The sequence below is a fragment of the Serinus canaria genome, chromosome 1A (assembly GCF_022539315.1).
Source record: "Serinus canaria isolate serCan28SL12 chromosome 1A, serCan2020, whole genome shotgun sequence".
Classification (NCBI taxonomy): Eukaryota; Metazoa; Chordata; class Aves; order Passeriformes; family Fringillidae; genus Serinus; species Serinus canaria.
This window is the reverse complement of record NC_066314.1, coordinates 33835924-33860557: the sequence shown is the minus strand read 5'-3', so window position 1 is coordinate 33860557 and position 24634 is coordinate 33835924. Positions and strand designations below refer to the sequence as shown.

The following is a 24634-nucleotide window of genomic DNA, read 5'->3' as shown; positions in this document are numbered from 1 at the left end:
ATTTTGTGCAGGCTGGGAGAAAAAAAGAAAGTTTTTGATTCTGTCACATGTAACTCAAATATTGCCAAAGAGGCTGGCTTGTCTTAACTTGCAAGCACCTGGCACAGAAACAATCTATCATTTTGAACACTCCTATATGCAATAATGCTCTCATTTAACCATGACTGTGCTGGCTACATTGGAGGGTGGTGTAATTTCCAAATGAGATAATGCTGCATGATTACCCAGCATCAAAGGTGACTTCAGTTATTTCACTGAGGTTTTTACACCCCTTGTGATTTTTACTGCCTTGCCAACACCCTACTCTGTCTCAAAGTCAGAGTTCTCTGATTTCATGTGATTATCTTGGGAAAGTTTCCAGGTATGTTTATGTGGGATTATCACCTGAGTGTATTTTCTTCCCTGCTTACTCAAGTGATGTGTCCAGGAGCCTCAAGGAGCCTATGAATATGGATATCATAGCCAAATAAATTCAAATATGAAGCTCACATACTTGACTTCTTCCTCCTGCTTCTCTGGAGACATGTTTGCAGTGCAACCCGACAGTTTCTCTCCCATTTCACATATTAGGTAACTATAACCAAAATCAAGTATTAACATAATTTTTTTTTTTTTACAGACATCCATATTAAAGTCTCGCTAGGATTTTGTTTTGTGAATAAGAGAAAGAAGGTCTTGTAAAGTTATAAGAGTTAAAATGAGGTGGAGTCAGTGTATGGGAGAAAGGCTCTGGGTCTGTCCTCTCCCTCAGAATACCATACTGGAAGGAACTCAATACATCCCTTGTTGTATGTCATATATGATTTGGAAGTCCTTCCCATGGACTAAGAGGGGTCTGGATGTGGATGTCTTGCATTTTTAGATATATGTGCCTCTGGTTCATTGGGATATTACAGATAGTTGCTTTAAAATATTTTTTCAAACTTTTTTTCTTAAAATTTCATAGTAAAAGAAAAAAGGTACTTTTAAATTTAACAGTAACTTTTTGTTTAGCAAGAACTTTTGTTAAATATAGTGTCTTGTATTTGGAACACAGGACTTGTTATTGGAGATTGGCTCATAGGTTCATTTCATTTAACATCCTTTTCTGACATTAACCAGCACAGTAAATTTCAGAAGAAAGCAGATGAAATCCCATTGGTGGTTAGAACTTTTTTCTCATTAAGATTATACAGAACTTACAAGCAGCTGCATTCTAATACTCAGCCATATCCACATTCATATTTTAAAATAAATGCAGACACTATCCCAATTTTTGTTCCTGGAAGCAAGCTTAACTTTCTTTCTCTTAGTTCTTTTCAATCTTCAAGACAACAAAAGGTGATGAAAGAGCCTTTGTGGTGAATTCCAAGACCAAGATATCCCCAAGGCAACGTGGTTAGTGCAGAACCAAGAAAAACACTTAATTCTGTAGATAGAATCCAGCCCTTTTAGTAAGCAAATACAAGCCTATTAAAAAGTCATCGTTAAACAAAAAAGCCAAAGCAAAAATAGCGCTAGGTAGATATTTGGATTTGCAGATGAATTCTCTCACTGCTCATGCAGCAGGCTTCGGCTCTGGGCCCCCCAGGTGCTGCCGTCCTGGTCGTACGCCACGACCACACAGGTGCTGAGGAGGAGCTTGGCTTTTATTGAACAACCCCTCCTGCGAATCAAAACAACGCCAAAAGCCAAAACGTGAACGTTCGCACCCCTCCCCGGTTCGTCGTTCGGGGTTTTTTAAGCCCTACAGGCACCGCTTACCCCCTCCGGTAAAAAAAACGAGGAAAAAGCAGCACGGACCGATGAAGGGAGGGCAGCGCCGCACGGGAGGCGAGCACCGCGCAGGTGGGAACCTCCGGCGAGGTGGGAGGGAGGGAGGGAGGGAGGGGACAAGCGACAAGGGGAGGGATGTCTGTCCGTGCCTGTCCCGCGGCCCCGACCCCTGGGCGGGCCGGGGGAGCTGAGTGGATGGAGCCCGCGTCAGTCAGGGCAGGGCGAGGCCCGGGGGATGGCGGCCCCCGCCCGGCGCGGCGCGGCGCGGCAGTGCCACAGCGGCGGCGGCAGCATGCGGGCGGCGGCCGCGGTACGGCGGGCAGCACCTGCTCCGCAAGGGCTGGGCAGGGCACGGCGGGCAGCACCTGCTCGGGCAGGGCAGGGCACGGCAGGGCGGGGGAGACACAGGGAGAGACACCGGGAGAGGGAAGGAGGGAGGGCTCTCCGCGGGCTGGCCGCTGCCCCGGCGCTGCCGCCGCCGCCCGGCGACAAGCCCGCGGACGGAGCTTCATCTGTTTGTTCCTAGGACGTGGCGGGCATCCTCATCCTCTGCCTGGCCTCTGCGGCGGCCGCGCTGGACTTTAAGTACCACCACACCGCGGAGCTGGAGCAGTACCTGAGAGGGGTGCATGCCGCCTACCCCTCCCTCACCCACTTGCACAGCATCGGGCGGTCGGTGGAAGGTAAGCGCGGTGGGGCGAGCAGAGAGACGTTTTTTGTTCTAATTAAATCGGGGCAGGTGTGGATAAAGGTGGCGTTTCGTGGCTGCTTGCTGGCGGCGGGGCTGCTCTAACCAACCTCTTAAAGTTTCGTGGTCCTCTTGCTTAAGCGTGAATAACACACTCTGGCTGAAGCATCAAACGTGTCATCAGGGTAAAAGTTCTCCCAACACTTATGTTTCTGAGAATTGGAAACGTCCTGAGTGGCAATTTCAGAAAGAGGGCTCGTCTTTATGGAGCGTAGAATGTGTGGGACCCCTTTGCCAAGTGCCCATTCTGAGTGCACTATAATTAAAGAAGTGTGTTTCCTAACTTGTGGTTGTGTTAAAAATACCTTCTGATACAAGGTCCTGTGCTGTAGATGAAGAATAGGATTTCAGTCTTAAATGTTACAGGAAAATGTACTGAAATCAGTAATCACTTTTCTGACCTTATATTGATATTTTAATTTATCTCCCTATGACTGGTACTTTCTTACCATAAATTTGGGGAGAAGTGGCTAATTTTTCAAAAGGGATTCAAAAGATCGGTGTTTATTTGCATATGGACTTTAATGTACATCTCTTTAATTCTAAGAAAACAAGCAAACAAAACCCCAAACTGCTTTACTAGATTTCAGTTCAAGAAACTAAATCACTCTGAGAAGAGCTATAAAACTAGATAGAAAAGCCATTCTTTAGAAACGTCATCTGTTCCTCTAATCCCATTTCATACCACTGGAAGGAGACATTTGTAGCATCTATTATCAAATCCATGCTTGTGATTAAAAAAAAAAATCTGTATTCTTCTCGATAGATGATCATGAAAATATTTTCATGCCTTCTCACTTGTTTTACCATAAAACTCAAAGTAGACAAGGAATCTTAAAGTTGTTTCAACTGTGTTGGTTTTGGTTTCATCAAAGGCAGAATTAGATTGGATTATGTTATTCATCCATGCAAGAGGTTAGTTCCTGTAAGTACAGTTCCCTCCAGTGCAAACTAGCAATTATTCACATCCTCATTTTCATACCTTTAGAGAACTTAGCTAACATTCTGATGATAGGAATACATTATGACTTTTCTGCCAGAAACTCAGCTGGCTTATCTTTGGGCGGGTAGGCAAAAACCTTTCATCCAGCCTGAGAGATTGGAACTTTGGCTTTTACATATTTAGATACCTGAAAGCTGATAACATGAGGTGTTCAACTCGTCTGAGTTCCACCAGCCTGAAAACTGGAAAATCATCATCTCCTGGTTGTGATTGAGCAAGGCACTGAAACATCATTCAGAGTTTGATATATTACCTTCTTCTTTGCCAAACTCTGAGAAGAGAATTGTGTGGGCTCTCCTCGTTGTTATTCTCAGTGCCACGTAAAGAGGAATGGCAGTGAAAAATGTGTGGTGCTCCTCTATTCTTTCAGTTTTTTCTAGAAGTTAAGAGATTTCTACCTTTGTTGAGAAATGAGCCTTCAGAGTCACCTACAATATGGCAGGGGACAGTACTGAATTAGGGTCTAATTTGGGGGTTTTTTTTGTTCATACTAAAAGAAAGTTTTATGATAACAGTGGTTATAGAATTCTAGCGAAAATGAAGTTTCAATTTTGGTCCATGGGTTGAAGTTCTGTTCCTCTATTCTCAGTAGAGCTGTCACAAGCAAGACTGTGCTGCACACGCCTGTTTGGGTTTACTAGTGTTGTCCTCCTGCCAATTGGCTAAACCATGGTAGCAAAATGTACTTCTTGATTATGAGAAACAAAAATTAATTTAAGTACTGTAAAACTGAGATCGATGTGATGTAGTAATTTGATACTCCTGATATGAAAATTCTTGATGGTGAATACAATATCCCATGGATCAAAGTAACACCTATAAAGTCAACAGACATTATTTTACTATTACCATGAATGGCTGTTGTTCCCATGTTATTTGTTAATCTATATCCAATTTTATCTAATATTTTAGCTAATATATTATCTAGTATTCTATACTGTCGTCTAGACTTGAATTATGAAGAATATAAAGTAAAGGCTTGACTATTGGTCAGTGTGTGTAGATTCAGAGCTCTGCAAGGATATAAAAATCCAGCTCTTAGAAGTTGTGGAGGGTGACAGGGACCTGTGTATTACCACCACTAAAGTGATGATATGTAGTTCTTTAAGAGAAGTATCGAAACACTCTTCATGTCAGAAGCCTCACCTGCTTCAGGCAGATCATAAAGTAATTTAGTAATTAATTCTGCATCTGAATGTCTGCAAGGGTGGAGATTCTGCAGAGTCTCTGGTACCTGAGCCACCTTGCAGCCCTTCAGCTGCACAGCTGCAACCCAGCCAGTCTGCAGTCTGTACCTGCATGGGATTATTTCTTGAGTTGATAATCCTAATCCATACATGGGGTTCTTTTGCTTCAGGTGCAGGATTTTGCATTTATATTGGTCAAATTCCATGAGTCTGCTGACAAGCAATTCCTTCAGTTTACCAGGGGCCCTCTGAATGGCAGCTCTGGCCCTGATGAAGATATTAAACAGCATCAGCCCCAGTACTGACCCTTGTGGAATGCTGCTAATAATCTGCTACCTCTTGAGCCACCAGCTGTTCAGTCCATTCAGCTTCTGACTTTACTGTAGTCTAATCCTCTAATCCATAATCCCATGTCCATAATCCCAGTTTGTTTACAAAGACACCATGAGGGTGACTAGACTAGACACCAGAACAGGCTGCCCAGGGTGCATCCTTAGAGATATTCAACAGCTGTCTGAACTCAGTCCTGGGCAGCTGGCTGTAGGTGGCCCTGCTTAAGGAGAGGAGTGGGGCCAGATAACCTCCAGAGGTCCCATGCAATTCCTGAATCTGTGGTTCTGTTGAAGGCCTTGCTAAGGTCAAGACTAAAGAAATAGGGTGCTTTGCTCCCTCTCGCTAAGTCAGTGATTTCTGCATAGAAGCCAAACAGTCAGGTGTGATTTGTCAGGGGTAAATCTGAGGTGAGATTTACACAGTGTGTTCATTTGATGCATGTAGACTGTAATAGGAGTGTGCACAGCAGAATCTGTACCAAGATCCTCAATGGAAAACAAATGGAAAGACACCCAATTTGTTTTGTGGTGGTTTACATCACCATATAGAAATTCCCCCCTGCCAGATTACTAGGAGCCCCTCTGCCAAATCACTGAACACAATGTGTTCTAGACTGGCAAAGGCCTGTTCAGTCTCCAGATCTGATTTGGAAGCGATGATATTTAGTTATGTATCTCATCTGCTAAGCTATTATCCTTAAATGAGGGGAGAAAGGAGCTTAAAAGATGTAGCTCATTGGCTGACAAAACTGAGTGTTACCTTTTGGTCTAATTTAGTAGATATCATCATGTCCCTCAAGCTTTGTAGGTAATTTGGTCTGTGAGAAACTGATACTGTCTTAGCAGCAGGTAGGCAGAGATGTGTGATGGCCCAGAAAATTCCTCAATTCTTTTATATTATTTCAGGTGTGCTGTTGAATAAAGTTATAAAAGCTTTTTGTAGGAGTTTAATTTTCTGATATATCCAAATCCAACCTCAGAACAGTGTGTGCACTCCATAATAATAGAGGAACCTGCAGAGCTGCATCAGTCTGGGATGGGTGTAATCATATTAACCCATCCTGCCTAATGCCACCCCAGTGGAAAACAGACTGACTCTTAGCAAGCAAATCCTAGAGGGCATTACCAAGAGGAAAATAGTCCATGTATGTGTATGATCTTTTCATTGTTCAAGATACAGTGCTGTTGTTATTCTTTGAGAAGAAAATGAGGGTGGTGGGAAGCCAATTTAAGGATTCTAAGTGAACTGATGACCTCCTTAGGAGGACAAAAACAGCCAGGTATTGAAAGAATGGAGTAACTTTTGTAGTAGACCCACACTCTAAAAAGCCTTTTCAGATACACTCTGGATTGAGATAAAGTGTTAGCATGCTAATTACAGCTTGGTTTAGATCTAGGTTTTCTGGAGGCCAGTCTGCACTTTTAGAATTCCAGTCAACTTTGGGACAGTTGTAAACATTCTCAGGCCAGATTCTGCTCACTGAGGGAAAGGTTGTGTATGGTTAAAGTACCCCTGTCTTTACCTAATGAAGTTTCAAAGTTGGCTTTAAAATCTGCCAAAGGGATATTAATACATATCACTGGAGAGGCAAAAACTAAAAGAAACTGACCAGATTTTGTTCTGGTTCCACTAGAAATTCTCAGAAATACCTTGCAAAAGAGCTGTCCTGAGAGCTTCTTTGGTTGAGAAATATGTGGCATCCAATTCTGATGCTTAGTGAACACCAGTATTCAGTTGCTCTCTCTGTTGCCCTTGGACAGACACATTCTATCCATTAATCTTAAACACTTCGCTAACTTTGGGGGAAATTTTTTGGTTTTGTTTTTAAGTGGTGAGTCTTGCTTATCATCACTTTGCTGTCCCTGCTCTGTGAACAGGAGAGGCTGCAGCGTGCAGGGGGTGTGTGTATGGTGGCTGTGGGATTTATAGTTCAGGAGTGCATGGACTGTGCTGTGGACTGCAGGGAAGGTGTGCTCAGCAGGGCTCCCAGCAGGCCAGGTCTCTCAGTGACAAGGTGCCTGTTGGAGCACTTTGTCTCCTTCCTGCCTGCATTCGTGTGTTTTTCTCCTTGGAAAACAGGAGGGAATGAGCATGCCCAGGTTTCCATCTGATAAGCAGCTGTGACTTCAGCAATAGGGCGTGCTAGGGTTTAGGACTCAGGTAGTGCTGTATGCAACGTGTGCCTGATACTACAGTCAGTAGAAAACCCAGGCCATTAACCTGTCCATCATTCCTCACCAGCATCAGTGGAATGTGTGCCCAAGGTGTGCCAGAGGTCAGCTTAGACCTCCTGACTCTTCTGACACAGAGTGATTGATACCCTCAGGCATTTATGGGTGGCTGATACCTTTAGGCATTTATGTTGAACAGGGGAGTACTGATTTAAGGTTCACTGCACTTCAGTGAAAATATTTAATAATAGGAGGCCAGGTATTGTATTTGTCTCATCTACACATAAATAGTCTGTGTATGTAGCTGGGAACTTATTTTAAGTTGTTTATTGTGACACAGTATGGAAGAAGCCTGAGTTACTACCATCAATAGTAAAGTGAATTCTATTGAATTTACATTACAGACTTTTATATTCTGGATGTTTTTACTTTTTTAAAGTACTAGAAGACAAGTTTTACTGCTGGGGAAAACAAAGCTGAAATTCGTTACCCATAAAATGTTTGTATTCTACTGGAATTATTGGGTTGGCTCAGGGGTTCTGGCAGTGCACAAAAATAGAATGACAAGGTTTTATACAGCCCACTGTACTTCAAGGTGAATTTCTTTGTGTTACCCATTATTAAATGCTAGTGCTAGTGTTTTTAAAAGTAGGAAGAAAAATGAAAGGTAACAGAGAGAATTCTTTTTGTCTTAAAAATAAACAAATTACCTAGATGAAAAAATCCATAGCAAGCGTGTTGTCTTTAAAGACTAGATTGCAGTTATTTTTTCTGTGGTTACATTATGTGGGGTGTATTTGTGTAGAGGATTGTTACCTTAGCTTTGTTCCATTTGACTGCTGCAGATGACTTTCCTCCTGTCTCCTGTCCTTGATACTGTCTCTTCTTCCCTTCCCTCCTCCTTATCCCCACCCCACAAATTTCCTTACAGGCTTGTCATGCAAGCATGGTGTGTATAGATGATATAAACATTGAGGTTTTTCAAAGTTTGTTTTTAGAAACAAGAATGAATGAAACATTTTCCACTCTGGGGGCCCCATGCAAATCATACTAAGGTTGCTTAGTTCCAGTCCAGAGTTCCATGTAAAAATGGGCATTCTAAAACTTATTGTGATAGTTAAATTCTTATCCATGCTTGCTCACTTCTGAATTTTTTTTTTGCCTGTTATGGGTCACTTGTTCTTTCATGTCTTTCCTCATAACCGTCTTTGTTCTTGTCTTTGACAGTATGTGTGGCATATAAATGTAGGTTAACAAGATTCTAAGTAGGTTTACATGCTCATTTTATTATTGAAAAGGTGTTTGGTTTCATAGACAGGCTTGATATTAATAGCCTTGTAAACTCTATTTGTAGAACATCATGTCCCTCACTGTGATGGGAAGGGGAAATAAAACAGAGAAGGAGTACTAGCTCCTTCATGGTCTATCTAGTGAAAACTAAATAATGACTTTAAAAACAAGAAGTATTAACTTGTATTCATAAGTCTCCAGCTCCCAACTGAGCTTTGCTCTAAATCACATGTTTAAATAGAAGTCACCATTACTATATTAGCTTTAGATTTTATTTGTCCTAACTGAAGCTAAAAATTCTTGAAATACTGAAATATGGGTTCATATATTATCTGACTGCATCCTCTAGCAGTTTGACTCCTGTGATGAGACACAAGTAGTTTGTGTGCAATCAGTCCTCCAATAGCCAAGTACCAAGATTTTATCTGATGATAACAAGGCTTAATTTTTCTCTTTGTCAGTACAACTATGCTTTTTACATGGGTCATTTATAAAAAGCATGTTGGTTGGTCAGCATCAGACATTTAAAAGATTAGACATTACTCTTGGAGATGCAGTCACTGACTCTACATTCCTATTCTCTTGCAGTGAAAGTAAGATTATTTGCTTAAGTTTTCTCTTCTTTACACTTGCTGTGAATTGGTCAATCATTTTTTCTATGATCTCTCCTACTTAAATACACTTCTTTCCGAAAATTATGGAGGAAAATTTGTTCATTTGTTTTTTTCCTGTAGAACATGCTGCATCAGAGATTTCTGTCCCAGCTTAAATAAATAAATAAAGTGTGAGGGGAACCTATCCTAGCAACATAGATCAAACATGTCTCAAATATAAATTGTTATCTAGTACTGAAGTTTTAATGTTGTAACTTCAAAATGGAAAGATCTGATCTGTTTAGAAATAGTACACTGTTCACATGAGTAATATTTATTTAGAATCAGCCTTGTGAGAAAAATCTCTGTTCTCCTGCTTCCTCTCTACCTTTTGCTTTGTAGTTGTCTGGTTGCAGTGTATATGTGTCAACCTCTTTTCAGAGCAATAAAAATCTTAGAGCTGCAGCCACCCTGTTTCCCATCAGCAAAGCTTTGCAGCTCTCTGTGCTTGTTTAGAAACAGGCAGAATTGACTACTGGATATTGTAACTCACACCAGTGAAGTTAGCAATGCTCTGGAGCTTGTGTCACACAGAATCAGGAACTGCAGCTGGTGGATGCAGTATCCATATCCTTTCCTGGTGTTGAGGAAGTAAATATGTAAGAGATTTTATGTTTGGGGGTTTAGTTTGTTTTAAAACTAACTAAAATACAGAGCTCAGGGTACTAACAGCAGTGCATAATGGACATAAATGAATGTTTTTTCCCCCTCACTCACTGTAGGATTCTGTATTAATGAGCATTGTGCATTCATTTTTAGCCCTGTAAATGAAATGTGATCCTAGTCACAAACTTACTGAAAGAAATAAAACTCTTGTGTCTCAGTTTTACCCAGGTGGTCAATTTTTGTCTGCATTCTCCTTTTAGCTGAGGAGAGCTTAGTGACACATCCCTCCTACCCCACTTTAGACAATGAGACTTTTTAGTAGAAAAGTGCTTTTGGTAGCTTTCCATTCACTTCCCACAGAAGAAGAAGAGCAGTGTGCCCTGCATCCCTTCTGTCCAGCCTTTCTGCCTCTCTGGCTGTAGATCCTTGAAGGAACCAGTCTTGCTTATTTTCAGGGCTACCTAATTAAAGGTTTGCTGTGTGTAGCTATGGCATATTGTGTTCACATAAGTACATGGAGACCTACTTCTAATACATTAATTAATTGTTTGCAAGACTTCTTACAGTGTAGCATTTGTTCTTTAGACAGTCGTTCTGCACGTGTTTTTGTGTAGAAGAGAGATCTGGATAGTTTTTAGGGCTGGGTTTTTTTTTAAAGGAAATCTGAATGTGCATGTGATTTCTAAACTTTCTAAAAGTTCTCCTTTTGGAACTCTTTTTATTAATTAGAAGATTAATATTAAGAAATGGACCTAGAAAAAGATAATGCATAGGACTGGCTGTAGATCTCTTCCCCTGACAGCTAAGAGAATACTGTCCTTGTAAAACTATTCACTCTTATAAGCTGTGCAGTGGCTCAAATGTGAGAAAGAGGGTAGAGGATGTTTCTAGGCAGATGATTCTGCAGTTTGATATCTAGGGCTTACTTGTTGTTATGGGAAAGGTCAGACCATGGCAGTCAGAGGCACTTAATTAAATTACTGTAGCTGCTACATAACATGCTAAGCTCACAGTGGATTTAGGACAGTTGAGTTACATTTCCTGTTTGTGCCTAGCCTGTGTGTTCTGCATCCATGGTCTTGCAGTTACCTGGGGCATTTAAACAGAGCTTGAGCACATCTGAAAAAGTAACATTTATCCTAAATCTAAAATAAAAGCAAGTTCTGCTCTCGATAAGAAATGCAGTCCTACTGTGTCCATTATTCTGTTTTCCAAAGAGCAGCTAGAGAAAATTAGGGGAATAAGGTAGGCACAGATGCCTTCCCTGGCATGGACTTCAAGCAGTGTGCAGCCAGGATGGTTCTGATGAGGCATATTTCCTGATCCTGGTGTGCCTAGAGTACAAAACTTGCTTTGATACACAATTGCATTAGGCTGATCTCAAAATCCCAAGAATAAACAAAGGCCATCATAATGAGTTTGTTCAAGGGACTAAGGACCAAATTACTCTGCTTGTAGGGGGTGACACAGCCTGATCCTTAGTTGCTGCCTTGTGTCTTTGTTGCCTTTCCTGAAAGCCAGTTGCTGGTGTTTATAGAGCTATTTGTTACCTGTTTTAGGAGAGACTCTGGAAACGCTGGTCAGACTAATGTAGCTTGTTAACTAAACCAGAAAGAGATGATCATGCTGGAGACTGGATTATTTTTTAAAAATTTATCTAGTCTCCATTCCCCCCCCCCTTTTTTTTTTGTAACTCAGTGACAGGGGTGGCAGGGAGAGCTACTCAGTGTCTGGATTTGTAGGAGTCTGCTTGTCAGTGTTGAGTTATGTATGGGTTTGAGCTTCCTATTCTTGAGGCAAACATAATATCTGACAAGGATTTTTACGGGATAGGTACAGCAAGTCTCTTGGTGAAGTACTTCAGGACTCAAATCCTCAAAACACCAGTAACTTCTCAGCCATGTGTGAACCACAACCTGTAGAATACTCCTTGTGTTACCTTCAAGTGGCAGAAATAGTTCTTCATCCTCTGCCTCTGGTGGTCAAAGTGTAGGCTAAACAAAACTATTGAATCTGGATAAATTGCACTTTAAAACAAACGACCCCTCTCCCTTATGGCCAGCTTGTGTTACAAGCAATCACTTTATTCCTGGTGATCCAGTGGTACTATTGGTGACATTTATTGCTGTCATGCATACAACAGCTTTTCTGAAAATTAACTGGTATGGATGCTTACCAGTTTCACAGCTTTCTCAGAAAATAAAGCACACCTTTTAAGAACTAGGTTTGAAAACCCTGTGGTGATAGAAACAGGAGATGGCGAAGAGGGAAAAGTAATCTGTTTGGTTTCTGGGTGTAAATATGAAACCAATCAGTGTAAATAATAGAAAAAGCCTGCTCTGACTATTTCTATGTGTCTGTGGTGTTCTCATCTTAGTGAGCAATACTGAATAAGGTTACTATATCTTAATTTAAAACCAATATTCCCTCTGGGTTGTTTTTCTTTGGCTTTTACAAATTTTATTTTATTTCTTGATTTTTGTTCAAATAACCTATAAGGCACTATTGTAGAGACTGTGTTCTGCTTTGGCAAATTTTCATGGTTTTTTTTATATAAAGAGTGTTCAACTTGATTATGAGAACTGGAAATGGTACAGTGATGACTCACATATACATAGGAAAGAAAGAGTTGCTGTTCTCCTAAGATCCAAGTCTTGTGAAAGTGTCCAAAGCAGCTATGGATCCCAATCAACCAAAGATTTAGTTAAACATTTAGGAAGATAAACAAGCATGTGAACCATTAATTGTTTTGACTCCCTTCCCTTCTCAAGTGCTTTAGATACAAGTAAACTGTATCTAGTGTTTTTTAGAGTCATTGTTTATTCCTTCAGTCTGTTTATATGGTGCTGACTAATTTGGAGTGACTGGTGTAACCTCTGGGATTAGATAGGAGCTGATTAAATTGGGGGAAATTGATATTTCTATTTACTTTTTGCCCAGAGAGAGTGCCTTAAGTCTGTAATAAGGGATGGGTGGGGAGAGGCCAGAAGTTTTAATTTAGCAGTGGCCCCCACATAGGGACTCAGGGGCTGTCAGTGCCTGTAGCACTGACTAATAATAAACCTGTAGCCAAACGTTACCTTGGGTGCTTTTACTTTTTTTTCTGCTCACCTAAGCACAATGCTGAACATTGCCAGACATGTCTGGTTGATGTATGTGATTGATCTGTATCTCTTTATTCTTTAAAATATCTTGAAGACATTCTTTCATTTAAAGTGTCCTAGCTCTTCTTGGCATATCAACTTTGTTCATTACTAATGCCAGTGCTACGAGTCTTTAGCTAATCCATTCTGTCTCAGAGGACCATGGTATACCTGAAAGTAAGGAAAAATGCTCACAAAAGAATTTGATGTGCAGTTGTTCTTACAGATGTTTGTCTGATTTCAGCTTCAGGTATGTAGCTTATTTTGGCAGTGCTTTACTCAGTCTGGCTAGATTAAAATCACACTTTTGTTCATGTTTGTAAGGCAATACTGCTACATCAGTCATTCTGATTAACCATTTCTGGTTATACAAATAATGTACTGGTACTTCAAATTCTCTTAGAATCTGAAGCAAGCCATGTGTGGTTTTGGGCAGTTCCCTTGCAGAAGAAAAGTTCCAAAATGGCATTAAATTTTCCAGCTTGAATTGGTACTGACAAATCAGAGTACCTCAGGGCAAAGGTGCTGCTGATGGTAGTTTAGCAAAAGGAATTACTCTTGAAGTCCTTCATTAGCTGTGGTAGAGAATGTTGCCCTGAGGAGGCTCATCTGCCTGGAGAAGAGAATGCTTAGGGTGGAATCTTGTCACAGAATTCCAGTACTTGAAGAGTGGCTATAAAGAGGATGGATCCTCTCTCTTCACAAGAAGCAATGTGGAAAAAAGCAAGGGGCAATGGGTACAAGTTGCACTGTGAGAGGTTTCATCTCAATATGAGAAAATTGTATACAGTGAGAATCATTCACTGGAATGACTTCACCAGAAATGAGGTAGAGTCCTCCCCACTGGAGGTCTTAAAGATGCAATTGAGCAAAGTGCTAAATAATCTTATCTAGGTTTCCTTTCCCATGTAGGGCTGGCCCAGATGATCTCTTGAGGTTCCTTCTAATCTGGGCTGCTCAATGATTCTGAGATTGGTTCTATAATTGAATTGCTCTGGGACCTTGCATTCTAATGAGAGTTAATCTCTCTTCTCCTCCTCTCTGTCCTGCACCTTTCAGGCAGGGGCTGCCTCAGCACAGATCAGCATCACAGTAATTCCTACCCATGAAGCCAGTGTGCAACTCATGGCTAACCCAGGAGGACTGTAGTCAGTCTATTGCTTTTTCTTGTTCAAAGTGGTCCTCCCTGCAAGCTTGCAAGCTCTGAATCAGTACCCTAGCCTGACTGCTACTGACAGTGGGTCTGAGCCATTCCCCAGTCATTTCACTTCATCTCCTAGCCATAGCTTTCTTTGAAATTGAGTTTTTCATAAATGAAGCTGTAAAGAACAAAGTGAAGAAAAGCAGAAATAAAATTCAGAACAAAAACAGGGAGCACAATCCAGATTCTAACATCTACAAATGGATTTGATTTCTTTCCTAGTAGACCTGGAGATCAGTTTCAATTCTTCATTTTAATTACCAGTTATTCTACATCCTGTTTAGAATATGACACTGCGTTGCAAACTAGTGGCAATGCTAGAAAACTTTGAAAAGTTAGAAAGGCTTCTCATTCTACTAGAAGCTGTGTGGTCTGGCTCTGCTCCAATACAAGTCTTGTTACTTGTCCTGAGACACACAGTTAGAAACACACGTTTGTCTTCATCACTTGAAATATAGTTCACTAATTAGTTGACGTCAGTTTTGGTTTGGCAATTTAGCAGTGAGAAATGGCTTTTCAAAGCATGAGAGGAAGCTTAGCTGTTCCCTTCAGGTACCAAACCAGAGTTATCTAGGCTTTGCTGATTAAAGGAAACCATCCATATGCTGAGTCTTTTTACATGCAGTTAATTACAGCTGTATGGAAAGAAATCTTACATCATCCCTCCCAGATACACTATCCAGTACTGCAGGCTGAGCAGACCCAGGAATGTATTTTAATTGTTAATGGAAGGTTTAGTACTTCTTACAAGCTGGAAATGCCAGGAAATAATTGGTATCTCAGTTCATGGGAGTGTTTATTGTGTAGATGGCCCTCACACAAACTCTAAACAGTCTGAACACTAATGCAGGAAAAACCAATTTACATCAGTACTTAATGTTAGTCTATACTTAGCTCTTCCTTGTGTTTCCCATGAGGGCAATCCACAGTGAGAGCAGCAGGAATGAGTACTGCTGGTGGCAAGACACTGGAAGTATTATTTTCTAATTTGATATCAGAATACACTATTATTTGTAGAAAATCTTCAATGATGGAAACATCTAGAGCACATTACGTGGACTCTTTTCTTGAGTGTGTGTGATGAGCTGCATGTTGTAGGTTTGCAGTAGCCACTTTGGGTTTGGGCTGTGCCAGAGAGGCTGCAGTCACTGCTGTAAGCAGGTGTGTTCCCCTTGGTGCAGAAGTCCACATGGCAACTGACACCAAGGAGGGATGTCTGAATTTGCCTTCCAAGAGAGGGAATGAGAGCTGGGAAGCCGGGCTTGCAGGGCATGAGGACAAAGAATCATAGATGGACTTCCTTAGTAATTCATTGCAAGTTGCCCCAGGATACAGCTATAGAGAGAATGACACATTGCAGAGTTGGAAAGTAACTTGAGGTTGTTGTCCACACTTGATTATGAATAACAGTTTTTTCACTACTAGGATTGTTTTCAGTTCCAGACATATGCTACTGCAGCAAGACTTGTCATCTGTTTTCACAGAGCTGCAGGATGGTTGAGGTTAGAGGGGACCTCTGGAGGTTTTGGAAGGGAAAAGGACTAGGGTGAGATGATGTGTGTTCTTTCTTTTTCCTTTTTGAAGTGATTAAAAGCTAGTATCTTTGGGTTCTCCACTCTGCAACTTGTCTAAGCTTACAGAATCAAACTTTTTCTTTTTTTATGAGACAGTGGCTCTACATACAACAAGGCCAAATAACTAGCTTTCTTACCAAATCAGTTGCCACAAAATTATTATTAAAACTATGGATTGCTTGCTCACATTGTCCTTTAATGAAAGAGTCAGTAGCATCATCTCACAGCTTTGTGCTGTGCATGGCATGGTTACAGGGGTTGAACACCAATGTCTTCAAGAGCATCTGTAAAACCAGGGCATACTGAGATCACTCTTGGTTGAATCTGTCAGATCTCAGCACTGTCTTGCTGCTTCTTGGTCCAAAGACTCTTGATTCTGTTAACTGAGAATTTAGCTTGGCCCCACTGTCTTCAGTTTTACCTCTCTTACAACTGTTTCAGTGCATCTTGCAGTGTTGCTTTGGTCCTCTTCAAGTTTTTCTCCCATTCCCAAAGTCATGACCCTTGTGGTATAGCTGCTGTGAGCCACTTGCACAGCTGGAAAAGAAAACAAAAATGCTGTGGTATGTGCATGACTACAGTGGCCATGCCTTTGGGGATGGGAAGCTGATACGCTCCAGAGTTTGTTTACTGCAGATTTGATGATCCACCAAGATTTAGGAAATAGGGCTTTTTTATAGTACTGCATGTAGCAATTCTTATCTCCTATCTGTCCTGCAAGTAGCAGTGGTGGCTGGGCTCCTCTCAGACAGGTTGTGGGTCCCAACAGGACCTATGTGGAGCTGGGGGCAGCTACCACGCTTGCAAGGTCTGGGCATTAGCAATCTTTAGCCAGTCTCTCCTATTATCACATAACTGGTCCAGTTTCATTGCTGCCATCTACTGAAACTTGAGTTTTCCACCTCACTGAGCAGACTAGTGGGAAGCACAGCTTTGCAGATGAGGTCTGAAATGCCACAGAATCACTAAAAATAATAACAAAAAAATCTCCTCTCCTTTCCCTCTCCCTCTGCTTAAATGTGGACTTCCAAAATGTATGTATGTTTATTTTGGTACTTAAAGTTCAGCTTCTTGTGCAGCTTTAGTGGTCCTAACTAATACTCTTTCTGTAGCTGTTAATTCTTTCCCTGCTGATATATTTGAAATATGTCTCTGATACAGCTCTTTCTGGTACCTCCTGTTTTCTGAGTAGTAATGCATGACTATGTTTAGCTTTTTTGTGTTGCCTTTAGTACAAAACCAGATGTTCTTTCTCTGTGATAATGAAATTTCTGTATATATTTCAGAAAAGCCTTATGCTTTAAAAATTTTTGGGGTAAAGGATGGGCTTATTTGCTAAATTTAATTTGCAAAGTGTTTATTATAATAACAACAACAACAGCAAAACAAAAAAAACCAAAAAACCCCCAAAAAAACCCCAAAGAGCCCTCTTTTCTAGTCCTGGTTAAATGCTTTGGAAATTGCAGTGTTTATTATGTACTTGGGCAGAAGGCAAAGCGTATTTATTCCTATAACTAATATTGCAAATACTCGTAGAATAAAAGAACCCCACAGTCTACTTTTATATGTTTTATATAGGACTGAGTGGGCACCAATGAAATACGAGAATTTGTACAATGGTCTTAATGACCAACTCTTTTTATTTTTCTAAGGCTTGTATAATTTTACACTTGTTTTAAAAAATGTCTTTTCCCCTTCCCCTCTTAAAGGTAGAGACCTGTGGGTTCTTGTTCTGGGAAGGTTTCCAACCCATCATAAGATTGGCATTCCAGAGTTCAAGTATGTTGCTAATATGCATGGGGATGAGGTACGTTTCAATTTTTGCAATGTCATTTATACCAAATACACTTTCCAGAGATTTAGAGTGAGCTTCTCTCAGGCATGTGCTTCTTATTATTCAGGTATGTCATAACTCTGGGAAGACAAAATATGTGTGTATTTATTGAGGAATTTTCAGAATAAAGTTCCCTTGTTTAAGTGGAAGGGCCTTAGGAGACCTTACATCATGGTGAAGAGTCCAACAGTCCTACACTCAAGACCTCTTTTAAGTAGAGAGCTTTGTCTTCTCCAAGTGAGTAAACCCAGAGGCTTTAAGTTTCCCAGCAGTGAGTCAGATGCAGTACTTTGTTTGTACATTGTTATTGCCTAGGCATGAAATATGACTGATAGAACTCTTCAAATACATCCTAAGATTAAATAATAATTACTGTGAAGCATCAAATTATTTATTGTAGGAAGAAAATTTATCCTGGGAACCTTAAGCTAGGAGCAGCTAGATTCACCTGAGATAACACAGAGGACAAAAGAAAAAGCAATGCCAGAACAATAGACTTGCTCTGGGAAGAATGCCCGCTTATTAATGATCAAGGAGAAATTATGAATATGAGCCTACCTGGTGCACTACTTGAATCTGAATCAGAAAGAATCAAAGCTTTACTGTTCTCTATAGTACTCTTTTGCTTTATATCTCTTTTATTCTTTCCCTTTACCTGATTAGTCATCTGCAGGATAAGTTTAAACTGCACAATATGTTTTTATGTGGTCTTTCGTGTGAAGGTTAAATAATTTAACAGGAGTAGCAAGATATATACCTATATATATGTGCTAGACTGTGAATTCCCAAAACTAAGAAAGATAGATATGGTAGACAGTGTATCCTGTGCAAAGGGTAACGTGTCAAGAGTTATTGCTGTGTGTGAGCGCTTGCACACCTACAGGCGCTTGTGACATGATGCGCCAAGAGTTTTCCCCAACTTAGGCTAGTTTCACCTTGTTCAACACTGGCCTTGCTCAAAGTGCTGCTGGGAGTTTGACAGCTTGGGAATTTAACTCTGTGTGGGAGGAAGCTGATTCATGGTGTCAAATGGGTATGTTTGTTACTGGCTGCCCAAGATAGGGTTTGCAGCTCCTGGAAGCTATCGCGTGTCACCGAGGTATCCAGGAACTGAGGCTCCATCCTGCAGTCCCTGCGGGCTGCTGAAGGGGATGGCAAACCTCTGAGTGCAAATCACCCAGCTCTGGTGGGGAGGAGGTGGAGGGCAGGATATGATCTCATCCAGAATAGGCTGGCTTGCAAATCCAATATTGCTGGACTGCAAAAGGCCACACATACTGAAGTCTCCACAAGGAAGCACCCCTGTCATTATCACTGCCCAGCTGGATACACATAAGGAGCTTTGACCATAGAAACGCACATTGTTTGCACATCCACAGAGCTGGGAATTGCTGGGGATTGGCAGCTCAGATCACTGCCTAGGATCTGAGATTTTTATTGACTTCATGAGGAAATGAGGCTAGATTTTCTTTTAAAGACAGACACGGTGCCAAACGATGTGAGCAGGGTTGATCCTTGAGCCGCCTGGCTAAGGCCATTCCAGTTGTTTGTCAGACCTAGGGAACATTCCAGAAATAGAGCTATTCCTCATGATGATTTTTGCTGTATGTGGTTTTCTGGTACATACAGGTGAAACAAATAAGCATACAAACATATTTGGTGTTTGGTTATTTTTTTTATCTGATCCTAAATGTATTTCAGATGGCAGGAAATTAATTCCTCCTATAAAGAAGCATTGGGGAACTTGAATATTTTTTCCCCATAATGTAAGATTCTGCTGGACTAGTCACTGGGGATAGATTCAACTACCCCCACAATGTATTAAGCAGATAAGCTTTGCACTAACAACAAGCTTCAACTTGTGTGCCAGAGTCTTTCATAAACTGAAATTGTGGGATTATGGCTTCATTGATCCAGTCAGGTCTTTTGTGTTTCAGTGATGTTTTCCACAAAAGATACAAAATGAGAAGTTCTGTTCTCAAGTGTTGTTTGGTGATGCCACCCTTCTAACCTGTTATGATCATGCCTATGACACTTAACTTTGACTCAGCTGGCCCACTGCTCCAAAAACATAAAAGTTGGGGTGGAACCTGAATTGCATGTGTGTGGGCTGTTCACACGTGCTGCTGGAAGAAAATCTAGGTTATTTGGAAAGCTGCCCAATAGGGAAGTTCTAATAAAGTAATCTGAGTACACAATACCATCAGAGGAGTATTTTTTTTTCAGAACTGAAAAGATTTCTTTTTTTAAGTAAGTTTATTTTTCTTGATACTCTAAGACCTAACCAGCCAAGATTTAAAAGATTGTCATTTGTGTTCACTGTTGCCAGACAGAGTGAACTTTTGCCCCAGATCCACTGAGAGGCAACGAAAAACTTCTCCCATTCCTTATGTTGCCTGCATGAAGCTGGACACCATTTTTAGCTGTACTTTTTGTTTAACCTTAGCCAAATGAAAACTGATTTAAGCTAACTTTAATCAAGATGATGGTAAGTGACTGCACAAAATGCACAAGCCTCTGAAATGCTAATAAAGTCTGCAGGGGGAAGGTGAGGGAGAGGTTGCCTGATCTTCTGGGGCAACCCCCATTCTGAATTAGGCAGCAGCCTCTCTTGTCCCAGTCTTGTGCTCTTACTTGAAAGACCTTCTCTTTCTAAGTCACACACTCCTCCCTGGGGAAGAACTCCTCCTGCTTAACATCAACGACAACCAACCCCCAAATATTCCTAAGTCACAAATGGAGCAAAACCATTTGGGGCCCCTGTGCCAGTAACTAGAGTGCATTCTATACAACTGAACAGCCAGGATCTAATTGGAAGGCTCTTCCTGAGCCATGTATATCACTGCAGGGAAAGCCTTTAAGGAAAAGCACATCTGAACAAGCTGTAAACTTCCTGTGGGTTTCTGCTTTCCACCTTTCATGTGTTGAGTGTATGGCTTTAACTTTCTGCAGCTGTAGTGCAACTGGGCCATCACAAGATAAACTCTTTCTCAGGATGCCAGTGCTGATATCAGTCCTTTTCTTTAAAAGTGTCCACTTGTGACCACTTTATTTTCTCAGCATATAAAATAGCAGCAATGCAAATAATATTAAATAATATAATCATTTATAATAAACAACAATTTATTATAAATAATAAAAATAAACCACTAATATCAATAATATAATGATAGAGTAGTATAAAATCTTATATTAAATAGTATTTTTCCTCTTTCACTGTGTGAAACTGAGCCTATACTGATAGGTCTGGACTAGCCTACATGAATGGATGTGTTTTTCTGCTGCCTTATCTTGTGAAATAAGTTACAGCAACTCTGTTCTATTTTCCATGTCATCACAGACACAGTCATATCCACAGTAGGGTTTCCTGAAATATTAGGGCTTAAGTGAATAAGGGCTGGAGTAGATTTATTTGTGATCAATATAATGGAGTCTTAAAAAAACGCCAAACAAAAACTAATGGCTCTTGTGTAGAATTTCTAACTCTTATTTCTAAAGAGTTAATGGAAGCTGCATTTACTGTCAAAATACCACTGTTGAAAAAAAGGCTGGTTTTTTGTCATCTGATTGCACAAAAAGAATGTTGCATGTACTGCACAACTTACAGAATACTTGCATATACTGCTATAAGGAATCCTAAGCCCATATTCCCGTGTGTGATATATCAGTGAAGTGATATGCAGGGAAACAACATTTGCTCTAGGAAAAACCCCACTATTTATTAAAAACATTGATTGTATAGTGAAATATTTTCCACCTAGCTTCAGTGTTAGCTGATGTGACGTGAAAAAGGTCAGAAGCACCAGAGATTTCAAAATTCAATACAATCAAATCTCAGTGCTAACAACAGACTTTGAAAACAGCTGGATGTTGCTGAGGTCTGTTTCAGCACATTTTAACACTGCCTTGCTGCAGTTACTTTTTTCCTTATCTTTCTTCACATTCTCCTGAGTTGGAAAAGAAAAAGCTGCCTCTGTCTCAGCCAGGTAATCCTGAAGCTGGTGGAGTTTGACCAGGTGGTAACAACTTGTGCCAGTTCCTGGTTCAGAAGCGTTTCCTGCATTGATAAACCAGAGAGCTGCACTTCCCTGTCATAGATGTGGTATTTCTCAGATGGCCACAGAGGTTGCTGCTGTAGAAATGAAGGGATGTGTGCCAAACTATTGGCACAGGCAGTGGCTTCAGCACTGGTGTGTTTTAGCCAAGGACAGCCCCAGTGGGGTGTGTCCCAGCGGTGTGTGATAATTAGTGCAGTACAAGTGTTAAAAATAACATCCTGCAAGTGTGGCATTTCAGTGGGAAACCAGGCTGGCCTGCTGCTCACAGGGAGCTTCCTTAGGTGGGGTTGTGCCTGGTATGCTGAGCCTGGCCTGTGGAGCAGCCAGGGCTGGAGTCAGGAGCAGGAGCCAGGCAAGGCTGTGTGGCCCTGAACAGGTCCTACCTGACGGTTTGGATCTTTCTTTCAACATCCTTCAGCTTAAAAACCAGGCCATGTTTAAGGAAAGAATTTTAATAATAAAAATGGGCAGAGTCCATCCACCCATAGTCCCCTGGTATTAGGTCTCTATCATGTGGTAACAGCACTGTTCTAAACCCAGTAAAGTGTTACAGCACAGGTGCAATTGGACCTAACCTTAATCTGCTGACTGGCTGCCGCTCAGGCTTCTTGAGTAATCCCTGTGGCAGCTGAGCAGGGTGCTGACACAGCCCTGCCAGCAGGCAGAGTCAGGAAGTTGGAAGGATTTGTGTACAGCAGCAGCAGTTGCACCTTTTCTACAGCATTGATCCATGCCCTGACACATGCCTGCTTCTTCATTCAAGGCTTCCCCTGAGCATCACTGGAAGCCTTTCCTGCTGACTTTCTCCCTTTGGGTCAGAGGAGGAAGCTGACATCTGAAAGTGCACAGAGAAACTTAAGTAAATCTGGGATTAATTTTAATTGCAAATAATATAATCTGTGAAAATCTGGTCGTCTTTCATTCTTTCTAGACATTGTTCTTTTCCACCACATTCTTTTGTTACTTTTCTTTTTTCCCCTTTCTGCTCCTGCTTCTCTGCTCTTTCTTTTTGGGACTTTTTTTGGTCAGGCACTGAAGAGAAGTACAGTAGGAGAAGAGCACTTTCCCAGGTTCTCCAGGCAGCAGTCCAGTCTTGTCTCTGTGGTAGAGCTATTCTTGCTGATTCTGAGTCTGGTAACTTCATCTCTCATGCCCAGGGCCATGAGTTGGCCGATTCCTCGCCTCCCCTGTCCTGTCCTCTCCTCTCCTTTCTTCCCCCACCCTTATAATGTTCCCAAGATGTCTATCGCCCTTTTCAAGAGCTGCCTGTACAAGACAGGTTCTGTTGCATCCCTTCTTGGATTTCACAGAGTATATTTATCAAACCTGCAGAGCAGTCTGTTTTCACATACTCAGGTGCTGGTTTAGATCCTGTTGTGATATACCAGGCTTTATTCTTGGAGATAAAGTAGAGATAAGTTACCTCTAGAACTCATCTACTTGCAAGTCTTGGTTTGTTCCCTTTCCAGACAGGTTTAGGAACCCTAAAGCAGCCTTGAGGCATGGGTCACAGTGCTGTGGAAAGTGCCCTGGAAAGTATGGTTCAATGAACATCAGCAGTGCTTTCTGGGGTAGCACAGAATTGGCCTTAACTCTTGACACTCTTTTGCCTAAAATCTGATAGACTAAAGAGAGATGTCAGCCTTCATGACTTACACAAACTTATATGAACAAAAATACGTGTTTAGCTTTTTCTCTGCCACTGCTTCTCCTTGACCTAAAGTCTTTATCCAAATGTCTTTCCGTGTTTTGTTCTACGGATTTATTTGGTTTCCCCAGTGCACATGCTCATAATATTAATATAAAGCAATGTAACAGAAGTATCTATATGTCCTCTTGTGTTAATATTGACTTCCCATGAAAGAGGATCAACAAGAAAAAATCCTGCTCTGTGGCATCCTGGAAAACGTGGCAGACTTGTCCTCCCTTCCTTCAGAAGCTCCACTGCCAGGTGGTGCCACACAGCACTGGCACTCATGTGTGGGGTCAGAGCACAGAGCTGGGGCCCTGCAGTGGGACTGAGGAAATGCAGAGGAGTGTTCCCAAGCCCACATGATGTTTATCAGGCAGCTTTAGTTTTTGTTATAGCTGTTCCTTATCCATGCAAGATTTAAGCTGTGCATCTGACACAGTCAGTTTCCCATTATACAAAAAGGTCTGGTTGATCTGGGTTTAAAACCCATGTGAAAACCCTCCAGTGATTCCTTTAATCTATTCAGTTGCTTTAAATATATTTAGGGGAGAGCACAAAACAGAGTAGTGTGGATCAGTGTGCTCTCAAATGCCTTGTATGTCTCTGTAGTCCATAAGAAAAACCTGGAAGTTCAAGGCAGTGGATCTTTATTTATTTATTTTCTTCTCCTATATCAGACTTAGAGTAAATTCTGTGCTTCTTTACACAGACTGTTGGGAGAGAAATCCTGCTCCATTTGATCGATTTCCTGGTGACCAGCTATGGACGTGACCCAGTCATTACCCGCTTGCTCAATAACACCCGGGTTCATATCATGCCATCCATGAATCCTGATGGATTTGAAGCTACAAAAGTGCCTGATTGTTATTACACACGAGGAAGGTAAGGGTGGCTTAGGAGGGTGGGAGAGGTAAAATAAATGGGTGGGGAGTAATAATCACAGTTAGCCAGAAGGCTGAATCACACTTGGAGGAGAGCAGAGTCTACAGGATGTGCTAGGGCTAATTTTTGCCTGTGCCCTTCTGAAGACACATTGTTATGGCACAGAGTTTCTGGAAGACTGAGTCAGACTGGTGTTTATATGTGGTGGAGCCAGAAAAAATTGGTCAGAATGGCGTAATGACCTCACCTTTTAGGCAGGAGACCCAGATTGCGAATACAAGCACAATTCTCTATTTTGTAGCACCTTTAGAGTGCCACAAGAAAAGAAGGAAAATTCCACCCACAGGGATCTATTTCAGTTGGAGAATTCTTTAACCCTTCTTAATGAGAAAAGGTGTGTCTAAGCTTGTTGAATGGACTTTGGCCGTGTGATTAAAAATCATGTTGAATGTGGATTTAGTAAGGAGAAGTTAAACAAGGAGAGCTGGCTATAATGGGTTCTT

General features: G+C 41.2%; 1 protein-coding gene across 3 annotated transcripts in view; it reads left to right on the top strand.

The window, feature by feature from the left end:
• Nucleotides 1-1668: 1668 nt before the first annotated feature.
• The window catches only part of CPM (carboxypeptidase M), a 28012-nt gene continuing 5046 nt past the window's right edge, over nt 1669-24634 (top strand). Inside the window, exons 1-4 of one of the 3 annotated variants that reach the window (XM_050970179.1) lie at nt 1968-2065; nt 2282-2438; nt 17374-17471; nt 23959-24131. In XM_050970179.1, the coding sequence (XP_050826136.1) occupies nt 1991-2065; nt 2282-2438; nt 17374-17471; nt 23959-24131 (503 nt within the window). In that variant the 5' untranslated portion in view covers nt 1968-1990. Of the gene's footprint in view, nt 1828-1961; nt 2066-2281; nt 2439-17373; nt 17472-23958; nt 24132-24634 lie in introns of those variants that run through there. The other 2 variants (XM_030238485.2, XM_050970180.1) reach the window with 2 other exon arrangements.